This window comes from Apis mellifera, linkage group LG14 (assembly GCF_003254395.2).
Source record: "Apis mellifera strain DH4 linkage group LG14, Amel_HAv3.1, whole genome shotgun sequence".
NCBI lineage: Eukaryota > Metazoa > Arthropoda > Insecta > Hymenoptera > Apidae > Apis > Apis mellifera.
The window spans coordinates 7,243,900-7,255,416 of record NC_037651.1 but is presented as its reverse complement, the minus strand read 5'-3'; the positions used below and the strand labels follow the sequence as shown (position 1 = coordinate 7,255,416).

Genomic DNA, 11,517 nt, shown 5'->3' with positions numbered 1-11,517 from the left:
TAATAATAATAATAACTTACAATTAGGGAGCAACCGAATGCATGCGTGTGTAAAAGCGAATGTAACGATATATAAATATATATATATATATATATATATATATATATATATATATATATATATATGAAAAAAGAAAAAAAGAAGGAAAAAGGAAACAAAAAAAAAAAACAGAAACACGGATGTACGAAGATGTTCTACGTGCGAGAACGTTTGATTTTGCTCGAGTGAGAAAAGAGAAATAAGTGAGCATGGAAGAATGAGCGGGAATGAGTGTTTGGGAACAGAGAAAATGGTGGATGGATTTATAAAATCTATTATTGTAATAATTATAGAAACAGTGAAGCATAATGTATCTGTACGTTTCTTTACTTCCTGCGGTGAGTCGGAGAGCAGTAAGATAGTTCTTAAGAGCACTCGAAAAAAAAAATAAAAGTAAAAATAATAATAATAATAATAATAATAATAATAATAATGAAACGTCGTATAACGTGCATTACACGAGTTAAACGAGGAAAGAGGAAATGGTCGAACAGGGCGCGAATAACGTGATAAATGAGAGATGTAAAATGCGGATGAACGTGTTAAAGAATAATTGGAGGGGAGAGGGGGCGCGAAAGGGCGAGTGGGAAGGGATAAAGGATAAATGAAAGAAAAACGGAAAAAAAAAAAAGAAAATAGAAACAAGGTTCGACGCGATTTGCGACGGAAAAAGGAAGGAAAAAAATTTCATTCTGATATCATTCTATATAAACGTATAAAGAAAAAAAAAAAAAAAAAAGTATCACGAGCTTTTTGCCAAGCTTTTGCGAGGGCACGGGATTAATATTCTCTTGTTCTTGAATATCGATGTCCTCGAGAAACGACGAAAACGTAAGAATGTCGGAGAACTATTGTTTCGTTTGCAAGCAGCCGATTGTCATTATACATAATTACAAATTAATTATTCTTACTATTAATTATATAGTTCACCAGATCACCGCCATCATCGTTATTATTATTATATAATTGATGTGAGTGTGGACAAAAAAAAAAAAAAAAGAAATAAAGTGTACGTAGTAGAATGCTCCGTTTATCCTTGTGTCATCATCCGTCGCTCGAATTTATTTCTTCTTCGCGAGATGTTTATCATTTTCTTTTATCTTTTTCGATCTCCTCGATCCGATAATAAATGGAAACTTAATTCGTTTATTCGAGAATTACAAACGAAAGAAAAATACAGTGATACAACTTAACTTATACAACTAGGATTTTTTTTCACGATATTACGAAGTTTTTTTTTTTCTTTTTTTTTTTTTAGAATTATCTTTAGATTTTTTTTAAATGCTAATATCTCGTCAAAATTTGTTTTTCCCCTCCAGCTTTTTCCTCCCCTCCCTGTTCAGTTTCCTTGAACAATCTGCATCTCCAAACTTTTCCTCACTCTGTTCACGTTTTCTTTTTCCATATCGAGAATTTCACCATCTTGAATACTGTTGCCTTCGGTCGGTGATAATTTCTCGATTTCTTCTATTTTCATCACAGAGTTCTCTGAAATAATCGTAACGTTTTCTTTTCCAATATCAACAACATTATTACCCTGTATACCGTTATCTTCGATCGACGATAATTTCTCTATTTCTTCTATCAATGCAACTGAATTCTCTCTGAACATGATCGATTCCGTTTCGTCGATATTCTTCGTTGGATCCTCGTCTTTTTCCGAGGAAGAAAAATCATCCTCCAGCAAATTCATGAAAAATCTCCTACTGTCCTTGAAATACTAAAAACAATAATAATGATCAATTGTCAATATTCGAATAAATTATTAATATTCGAGGTAAGAATATATACCAGAAGACGGAATTGAAATTAATCGCGATTTACTAACGTTTTTCTGACCGCAGATAGGGAAAGATGGGTCGAGCAAGGATTTCCCCTTGGCCATAGCTTCCCTGGAAATCTTCATCAACTTATCGGCCGATCTCTTTCCCTTTTCTCTCTCCTCCTCGCTTTTCGGAGTATTAATTGTTTTTAATATTTTATCTTTCAACTCTGCATCCATCACAGGATCAGAATCGAAAACTAACTTGTCAACTTCGAGTTCCTCCACGCTCGTGGTCGCGTCCTCCGAAATTACCTCGATCAATGATTTTGTTTGTTCCTCTTTCGACTGTTTGGTCTCCCTTGGCGATAGAACGTCACGTTTCTTTTCCTCGTGATCCGATTTATTTTTTTTCATGAAGTCCGGCTCGATCAAAAGCTTTCTCTTACTGTCTATCTCTTCCAGATGTTTGCAGAATTGTTTGTACAGATCCGTGCACATTTTCGACTGCTTTTCGGCAATTGAGGATTGCTTCAAAAGATGATCGACCGATTTTATATCTGAAATAACGAAATAACGCACTTCTTGAACGATTATTAGAAACTTTTTAAACAATTTTCTAAGAAGACAACTTACCAACTTGTTTGTCGATCGATGAATCTCCAATTTCTGGTTTATCTTCAGAATTTTGAACGTCGAACAATTTTTTCGCCTCCATCGCTCGATGTTGCTCGTTCGACGTTGACCCGACTCTCTTATCCGAATTCTCCCAACTTTTGTTTGAAAATATGTCGGAGGTGGCGATGTTCAAAGCTGTACAAGTTAAAAATTCCTCTTGATTATTCTTCAAATCCCAATTCCCCTTCGATTTTTTACTTATCAAATCCTGTATGCACCGATCTATCAGAGGCGATTCCTTCTTCACGAACTCCCTTGCCTCTTTTATGAAATGCCGTTTACATTTTTCAGATATTCCATCCACCATCTTTTCGCTGCCTGTTGCATTTTCTTGCATTTCCATCTCCTCGATCAAGTGGAACTTTTTACTGGCCACGTCTTGGCATTCGCAGTCGCGCGATCTTTTGTGCGATTTGGAAGATTTTTCGACGATATTCGTGGAAGAGGACACCTTGGCGGATTCCTTCTCCTCCGACGATTGGATCTCATCGTTATCTTCGACAATTTTCTTCGCATTATCAGGCTTGTCCCATCCACAATTATTTTCCCCTCGCTCCCCTGGCATATCCTGGCTCGTACTCGCGTTCACCTCTTCGTATATTCCTCTCGGCTTATCGTAATTGTTAATTATCGTTTTAACAGACTCGCTGTCCGACACCTCGTCGTCGGTGGAATTTAGGGCGGTCACGTTGCTTGCTTCCACGATTTTTATACCAACAGGCTCGCTCTTAACGCTGATCATCTCTGAATTATCAACATCCGAGGAAATTATGTCGATACAACTCGCGGACCGCGTTGTTTCCTCGGCTGTTTCGTCTATTTTCTCCAACGTCAACAATTCTTGGGAACTGAGCGATTTCCTCGATCGATTTTTCTCGACCCCGCTTCTATAATTCATCTCGTTGAACAACGAATTGTACAATCCCGAGAGGCGATCCTTGCTGTTGTCGTTTTTAACGGATTCGCATTTCAACGTGGCAGCATCGTCTTCGTCGGTTTTAACCCGAGCTTTCACATCCTTCAACAAAATTTCAGGACACTTCTTCAGATTCAACAGATCGTACACACCTTGGCAAGATGGAACGTTCTTCTCGTCTTTAACCACTTCTTTAACATTCCTCGAAGCTTCTTCTTCTTCTTCTTCTTCTTCTCCTTTTTCCTCTTCTTTTTCTTCTTCTTTATCAACCTCGACAATTTCGACCCTCTTGACAATTTTCGATCTCTCCGCTTCCTCTCTCTGCCTCAAGATCTCTTTCACCTTCAACTTCCTCTCCTTCGTGTCCCACCATTTGCACGAATCTTTCTCCTCGCCCACCGACGACTCCCCCTTTTTCGTTTTATCGCTATCTTTGACCACAAACTTGTTCCTCTCCACGAATTTGTCCATTTCGACGCAGAACTCCTTCATGTCCTCCCTGATACTGCTCAACTGCCCGCTCAAAGGATGCGGATCGTCCTTTCTTCGATAATTGTCGAGGATATCTTTGGACGGATATTCGACGTTATCCTCCCTCCTCCTCTCATCGCTCCTCGTGTTCAAAATGTTGCAAGAAACCGAGACACTTTTAAACTTTCCTTCCTCCTCGGCTGAAAAATGGAAAGAATGGAATTAACAATGAGAACCGTTCCTTCTTACGTATTCGTTCGTTAATTTACACAACCGACTTACAACAGGATGGAATGATCTCGTTCTCGTTCCCTGCAATCATCTCGCGATCGATCGTCGGTGGATCATCGATCTTTCCATTTCGTTCTTCCAAAATTCCCATCGTATCGCCGGCCACGAATTCCTTCGCGTCCTCCTCTATCACCTCCACCAACTTTTTAACGCTCCTACGAGCGGGAACCTTGGAAAGCGTGTAAAACGGAATAACAAAATTCTCGCGGAGGAAATTTTATTCTCCGAGGGAGAAGAGATTAGACAAGATTCGAGAAGAAACTTCGATAATTTAACTCTCTGTTTTAATCGTGGGAAATGTACCTGAGTTTTCCAGGGTAACAAAATTTCGTCGCCTCGATCGGGCGAAGAAGCTTCTTCCCCCCCTTCCTCCGCCGTCCCTCCTCCGCCGCCGCTTTCCTCGATCCTCGATTTTTGCGTCGCCGCGTCATCCTCCTCTTCGCCCGACGACGAGGACGCGGAGGAGCTGTCGGAGGATGAGGACACCTCCAACTTTTTCTTCCTCTCCAGAGTGAGCTTGAACGTTGATCAGGCCGGCATAAGGGGTTTTCGCGCGGTGAACGATGAAATAGTGGATGGGACCGAATGGGTGGTGATATTATTCGAGGCACGAATTCTGTATCAGACCTTGACAAAACTAGTTTCTTACCAGTTCGTCGCTCGTGCAGACAACCGTGGTCGTGGCTACTTCTTCGTCCTCCTTCGTCCTTTTCTTATCCTCCGCCTCCTTTTCGGACGTCTCGACCGGTTTGCACTGCTTCCTTTTGTTTATCAGGGCTTTCGAGGGCGGGACCACGAGAAAATAGAAATCGAAACAGGGTAACAGATTAGATAGACGCGTCTTATACGCGTCTTACATATATATACGAAATATATTCCACGATCTCGCGTTTTCCTTTTCATAATCGAAAATTGCCTCGCGTGAAAAATATTTTCGGTAATAAAAATAAATTTCGGTACGGAGTTTTATAAATATTAGCTGGAATAATCGAACGGGAAGAGAAAGAACGTGCGAAGTGAAAAATTTCAACCCGCGTTGCTTTTCTTTTTTTTTTCTTTGTTTTCGGCGGTTATTGTTTTTATCGATCTTTTTTGCAGAGGAAATAAAAGTATAAGCGATAAGTAAGAGGAGGGGAAAAAGAAAGTAAGAAACGCGAAAGAGCGTTTGAGGGTTCGGAAAGCAACTTTCGTGCAGAAAATGAAAAGGTGCGAAAAAATCGAGAGCGACCGTTTGGATTGGAGGAGCCAAACGAGTCCTATACATCATCTACCTTTCGATTTTTTACTTTACCGAGCACGCTATCATTGATTTTCTTCTGCTCCGCCTCGATCCACCGTTTCCTCTCGGCCGCCTCTTCCTCGGGCCCCCCTCGCATCCTGTCTTCGTAACAGTTTCGTTAGCTTGTAACATTGAACCGACTCTAAATATCAAAACGTGTTCCCCTCGCTCCGTCTCGCCTCCACGAGAGAGGAGGCGCATCCTCAATATTCGAGGATGGAACAACAAATTTTACTTGTTGTTTACATCGCGGTACGGATCGATCCACAACTGTCCGAAACTGGACCACGGACTTACCAAGCCTCGGCGCAGGCACGATCTCTTGGAAATACCGGTCTATCGTCTAGATACTTGAGATTCTTACACTTGAGGATCATTGTCTTGCGATACAGTTTGATCGCCTTCAGGATCGGATTTCCCATCAGGGACACGACGCGCAACTCTTTCATGTCTCCCAATATCTGGCGAAGATAAAAACTTTCGAACCGTTTTAATAATAATAATAATAGTAATAGTAATAGTAATAGTAATAAAATTATAATCAAAATCGTTACTTTACTAATTTGTTCCGCGAACGAAACGGAATCGAATCTCGTGGAAAATTATTATTATCGTAGGTAGTAAGCTAGAGTAGTCTATCTTCCTCTGGAATGTGTATACACGTATTTCCAATGTTTAAAGGAGAGGGGAAGAGAAAAGAGAGAAAGAAGAAGGAGAAGAAAAATATTGTGCAAAGACTCGAGGCTCGTTACAAAAGTAGCGCGGCCGCCACAAATTTCGTGCGAGACATTGTTGAAATTGCGTCACCGGTTGAAATCAGGCGGGGCTATTATCAATCACCGTCGAAGCGACGCTTAAGGAAAACATAACGGACTCACATTAACGACTTCGTCGGTGTCTATCCTGTTGTGAGAAATATCCAGTACCGAGAGGCTGTCCAGCAATCGGAGATGCTCAATGTCACCGGTACTTTGCAAGTAGTTGTGCGACAGGTTTAGAGTATTCAGGAACTTGAGGCTATCTGAAAGCAGAGGCGCGTCAAGGTCAAGGTCATCAAGGATATACCCAGTCGTCGACTCGAGTCACCGAGATTCTCAATCCTTCGTATAGTGTTGTAAGAGAGGTTCAGAGTGTCGAGCTTGGTCAGGTACTCGAGATTCTCGATCCTGCTGATCAAATTATTGTGAAGGAACAAGCACTTGAGCTCGCCCTGATTCTCCAGATTCGCGATCTCCCTGATCCCGTTGTTCTCCAGCCACAAACACTTCAAGCCTGTATACTTCTCGAGGTTCTCGATGAAAGAGAAACCTGAAAAGGGAAATCTTCTATTGCGAGAAAAATAGTGGGTGTATATTCTAATCTTCTTTTCTATCTTTTTTTTCCTCTCTTTCTTTCTCTTTCTCTCTTTCCTTCTCTTTCTCCTCCTTCCTTTCTTTCTTTTTCTTTCTTTCTTTTTTTCTTTTTTTTTTTTTTTTGGATTGCTACAAAAACGATGCGATAAAGTGGTACTTTGGCAGCGTTTTTTTATTGCAAATTTATTAACATTTCAGTGTATACAATGTATAGAATTTATTTTGACTTTATATTTATTTATTTATTTATTTATTTATAGGAGTAAAATTATATCGAAAAATTTTGTTACGATTTTTTTCCTTTCCATTTCTTTTTCTTTCTTTTCTTTTCTTTTCTTTTCTTTTCCCTTTTTCTTTTTCTTTTTCTTTCTTTTTTTCTTTTCTTTTTTTTTTTTTTTTAGTTAGATTCGATAAACGAGTGATGCTCGTGTTAAAATTAACCTTTGTAATGAAGATAAAGTACGTCGTTCAGATGCGGTGTTTGATAAAGTTTATGCTGCTTGCAGTGCTTTTTCAAAAACTCCTCGGTCATTCTGGAACCAGATACCGTTTACTTTACCAAACATAAAAATACTATATCACGAACATGCCGATGTAAATGCATCAACGGATTGCACCGGTTCAAGGCAACCGTACCTGGCGCCGTGTTTCTTCTCGTCGAAATCGTACACCTTCCCCTTGATGTAAGTCCTCTCCGGCTCCTTATTGAATCGCCAAAACAACGAATCCTCGGTCTCGTCGATAATGTCTTGGACGATGCCCTGCACCGTTGACTTGCTTTCCGTCGTCGAGGCCTCGTCGACGATCGTCTTCGCGCTCTCGCCTTCCTCCTCCTTCACCTCCTCCTCTTCCTTCTCCTTCTCCTCCTTCTCCTCCTCCTCCTCTTTCGAGGCCTCCTCCGACAGGATATCGTCGTCCACCTTCTCTTTCGCGATCGTATCTTGGATATCTCGCTCGTCCACGAGATCCTCCTCCGTTTCTGGTATTTTTGGAATCACTTGGAGGCATTCTTGCAACAATTCCGCGCGACGCTTCTCCTCCTCCTCCACGCTCTTTTGAATAGTTTTGAATTTAAAGCTCTCCGCTACTTGGTCCTTGGTCAAAGGCAGCTCTATATCCTTGCCTATATCGATATCCTCCCTCGTCTCGTCCGAGCTCTCGTCTGATCCGCTGTCGTATTCTTGGTCCGCGGACGACTTGGTCTCCGCGACGAGTTTCTCGATCTTATCGAACTCCACCGACAGATCCTCCAGAGCCTCGTTCTTCCTGTTCTCTATCTCCGCCTTCCCCTCGGCGATCCTCTTCAACTTCTCGTGAGCCTCCTCCTCGGTTCTCGGACAATCCGACTCCGTGATCTCCGCCAATCTCTCCAAATACTCCTCGGGGGAATTCAATTCCACGAACTTGGATCCTTTCCTTTGATCCAAAGGAATCGTCCCCGTGAAATTCGCCTCCTTCCCTTCGTCCTCCTTCTTCGCTTCGTCCTCCTTCTTCGCTTCGTCTTCCTTCGTTTCGTTCGTAGCCGAGTTTTTCCCCGCCTCCTCGAGGGACGGCTCCTCCACGATTTCCTCCAAAATCACGGATTTACTCGATTCCTTCGAGTACATGGCGTTCAACTGATCTATAGTCGCCTCGTACTTGGGCTCCTTCATACTGTCCCTGTATTTGAAATACGCGGATATGTTCACGTTTGGCGAGGAATAAATCAGATTCCCCTCGTACTCGTCCTCGGAATCGCTCGAGAAATCGTCCATTCTCCTCTCCGTTTTCAACTCTATTATCTTGCCCTCGTCAACCGTCTCCTCCTCGTCCCTCGAAGGGACGTCTTCGATCTTCTCGATTGTCACCGACTCGATCCTCGCCGAAGTTTCGAGTTTTTCGTCGATCCGATCGCTCGAATCGAGATTACTTCGATCCTTCTCCTCGTCCTCCTCCTTCGCCCCTTCGTTCGACTCGATATTCTCGGCCACTTGGCGCGAGTCTTGATTCATCTCGAGTATGGAAACCTTGTCAGAGACGACGAAATTATTGTCGTCCATCTTCTTCTCGCAAGTCTCCTCGAACGATTGTTGATAAGAGTTCGGATACGTGTCGTTCTCATCGAGGACGAGGGCCTCGCCCTCCTCCGCGTCGTCGAATGTCAAAGTGTCGTCCAAATCGCTGTCGCTGTCCTTCTCGGCTTTGGTCGAGTTGTAGTATGATTGATTCTCGTAGGTGACGTCGAATATGGCGTTGCAGTCGAAATACGAGAGCCAGTTAGAGTCGTCATCGTTGTCGACTTCCGGTATGGGCTCCGGGGTAGACGCGGTCGCCATGTTCGCCTGTTCCTCCGACGAGCTCTCGTTCTTTTGTAATTCTACGCCCATCTTCGTGAGAACGTCCAACGACGAGGAGGAAAGCACGTCGAAATCCACCGACGAATCCTTCGGTATCTTTAAAAACGAAAAGGGATTGATTTTAATCATCTTTTCATTCTTTCCTTTATTTCTACGAATATTTCGAAGAAAAATTCGGAAAGCGAAATTTATTCAATTTTTAATCGATTCGAGGCGAATTAATTTCCTTGGACAGAATTTTAATCTCGAGGATAAAAATGATATAACGCAAACGCGTGTCGTTATTCGATAGTGTCGATCAAAGTTAACCTCTCCTCGTACAACGGAAAAAACTTGTTCCATCTCGCGAATTTTCAATACGATACGACACAATATGAAATTATGAGAGTAGGGATTTAGATGGAAATGGATTCTAACCGATTTTTTGATCTCTGTCTCCGACAAAGTGATACTACTTGCTGCGGTGTCGAGCCTGGCTTCGGCCGAGACTTTTTTCTCCATCAAAGACGATTGAAAGTCGCACTCTTCTTGCATTTTTACCACCGTTCCTTTATATCTAACACTACTGTATATAGAAGCTAAATCTTCCGTAAGCGTGTGAGAAATTTGCGAAAGCGATTATTTTAACATGACTCCTCAAAAATACAAGAAACTCGCATTGACAGCACTCGTTGCCTAGGCTTCGTTTGATCGATAGATACCAAACCTCGCAACCTTTCTCGCATTTCAGATGGGTTTGAATAACCGTAATAACTCGATCGAGAAAGCGTGTTATCTCGTTGTCGATATCGATAACGCGCCCAATCCAATTTCTAAACTTTTTTCTTCCTCTCTCTCTCTTTTCGTTCTCAAAGGGAAAATAATATAAATGCGAGACGACAGGCAGAGGAAAAGGAATCGACACAAATCGTAGAAAATAGGAATTTGGTTTCTAAATTGTTGCGCGTATCAGTATTACAACAATGTAGCCGGATAGAATCGACGGATGACCCGTTCATCCTTATTGTAACTTTGCCGTATCTATAAGTCGGGGCAAAGAGAACGAATCTAGGAGGTGAATCTAGGAAGGAATAATTTCGAATGGAACGACGAATGGGAAATAACGAGTCGGGGGAAAAAATTATTAATGTATCTCGAACGAATTGCTTATTCTAAAATTCTAAAGAAAAAAAAAAAAAAAAAAAGAAAGAAATTCCGAAATAAACATATATCGAAATATATCCGCTGATTTCGCGAATATTTCTCGAAACAACCGATCCTTGGAACTTTGAAAAATTCTGAAACGAAAAAAGAAAAAGAAAAATTTCGAGAGAAAAAAATGTATCGTTCGACGGATATTTCTCGTTCCACGCTTTCTGATTCGAGAGAAAGAATTACGAAGAAGAAGAAAGAAAGAAAAAAAAATCCCTAGATCCGTGAAGGGCCACGGATTCGTTTGTTATCTGCTCCTAGTTTATATAGTTTATATCTCGATCTCGTATCTATTCCTCGGCCACCTCGTTCCGTTTTTATCGCCTCTGTCTGAAATGCCTCCTCGATGCCAACTCGCCTCTTCTCCGCTCGAGCCGAGGTTCCAGCCGAGGCGATCATCGTTCGAGAATGAATGCTATCAACATAATTCAACGGAAAAGGCCGATTCGCAGGCGTCGCGACGAATCGGGATCGATGGAAACGGAAGGGAAATCGGCTCTCGAGCCCTCTCTCTTCCCTCCCTCCGAACCGATCTTTCCCGATCGTCTACCACTTATCGAACCACGTTTTTCTACGCAGCCAGACCCCTTCACCTTTTCTCTAACCCTCCATTTATTCGCCCAGGATTTCGGATTTATTCCCCCGACGCTTCCCTTCCATCCGATCGTTGGACACATTTCGAAAATGTCCGCCATCCTTTTGAATGCTCGACCTTTCCAACTTGCCTCGCGATAAAAGTGTTTTGAAAAAATTTAAGGATGGAGAATAATATCGATATATAATCGAGTGGATCGATAAAACTTGTTCTTTCTTTCTTTCTTTCTTTGTTTTCTTCTCCAGCAGTAGAGAGAATTGCGCATATGAGATTTGGTTGATGCGCCGACAGGTAGATAACTCGGCACAGGGTCGACGGAAACGGGAAATTGCACCACAGCTCCATATTCGAAGCGTTCCCTCCCTTTTCCTCGAGACGCGTCTTCCTGCGCAGTTTTCTTCGCCGCCTCCAGCCGCTATCTCCGTGCCGTGTGGAAATTAGATACTTGTCGGTGGTTAGATCGTATGCGAACGAACCAGTGACATCTATTCGGGACCTATCCAAGTGGACGAGCACGATTTGCGAGCGCGCGCAAATGTATCGTCCGCCCGATCGCCATTATTTTTAAATGCCTGTTATAAATGGAACGTGATCTCGAGTAGTCGGT

At 42.2% G+C, this 11,517-nt stretch overlaps 2 protein-coding genes across 4 annotated transcripts; both read right to left on the bottom strand.

Annotated features, from left to right (window-relative positions):
- Nucleotides 1–1,153: 1,153 nt before the first annotated feature.
- LOC100578862 (DNA ligase 1) lies at nucleotides 1,154–5,583 on the bottom strand. Of its 2 annotated transcripts, XM_026445192.1 has the most exons (8): nucleotides 5,449–5,583; nucleotides 4,807–4,934; nucleotides 4,461–4,673; nucleotides 4,149–4,326; nucleotides 2,438–4,066; nucleotides 1,868–2,361; nucleotides 1,585–1,759; nucleotides 1,154–1,527 (listed from the first exon to the last, which is right to left on the bottom strand). In XM_026445192.1, the coding sequence occupies exons 1-8, from the start codon at nucleotides 5,531–5,533 to the stop codon at nucleotides 1,379–1,381; spliced, it is 3,051 nt and encodes a 1,016-aa protein (XP_026300977.1). In that variant the 5' UTR covers nucleotides 5,534–5,583; the 3' UTR covers nucleotides 1,154–1,378. The 2 variants fall into 2 exon arrangements, with proteins under 2 accessions (XP_026300977.1, XP_026300976.1); XM_026445191.1 differs by having other exon boundaries at nucleotides 1,154–1,759.
- A 699-nt stretch (nucleotides 5,584–6,282) lies between these two features.
- LOC113219241 (probable serine/threonine-protein kinase kinX) lies at nucleotides 6,283–10,261 on the bottom strand. Of its 2 annotated transcripts, XM_026445193.1 has the most exons (5): nucleotides 9,542–10,261; nucleotides 7,425–9,220; nucleotides 7,230–7,321; nucleotides 6,523–6,744; nucleotides 6,283–6,457 (listed from the first exon to the last, which is right to left on the bottom strand). In XM_026445193.1, the coding sequence occupies exons 1-5, from the start codon at nucleotides 9,656–9,658 to the stop codon at nucleotides 6,291–6,293; spliced, it is 2,394 nt and encodes a 797-aa protein (XP_026300978.1). In that variant the 5' UTR covers nucleotides 9,659–10,261; the 3' UTR covers nucleotides 6,283–6,290. The 2 variants fall into 2 exon arrangements, 1 of the variants encoding a protein (XP_026300978.1); XR_003306088.1 differs by lacking the exon at nucleotides 6,283–6,457 and having other exon boundaries at nucleotides 6,711–6,744; nucleotides 7,230–7,341.
- Between the last annotated feature and the right edge of the window lie 1,256 nt (nucleotides 10,262–11,517).

Excerpts from the sequence above, each read along its gene's own strand:
- LOC113219241 (XM_026445193.1), bottom strand. The coding sequence starts at position 9,658 with ATGCAAGAAGAGTGCGACTTTCAATCGTCTTTGATGGAGAAAAAAGTC. Across the intron at positions 6,745-7,229 it reads ACTTTATCTTCATTACAAAG|GTTTCTCTTTCATCGAGAAC; the intron begins GTTAATTTTAAC and ends TTCCCTTTTCAG. Across the intron at positions 6,458-6,522 it reads ACGAAGGATTGAGAATCTCG|ATAGCCTCAAGTTCCTGAAT; the intron begins GTGACTCGAGTC and ends CTCTGCTTTCAG.
- LOC100578862 (XM_026445191.1), bottom strand. The coding sequence starts at position 5,533 with ATGCGAGGGGGGCCCGAGGAAGAGGCGGCCGAGAGGAAACGGTGGATC. Across the intron at positions 4,067-4,148 it reads CGAGATCATTCCATCCTGTT|CCGAGGAGGAAGGAAAGTTT; the intron begins GTAAGTCGGTTG and ends TCCATTTTTCAG. Across the intron at positions 1,760-1,867 it reads CTATCTGCGGTCAGAAAAAC|TATTTCAAGGACAGTAGGAG; the intron begins GTTAGTAAATCG and ends TATTGTTTTTAG.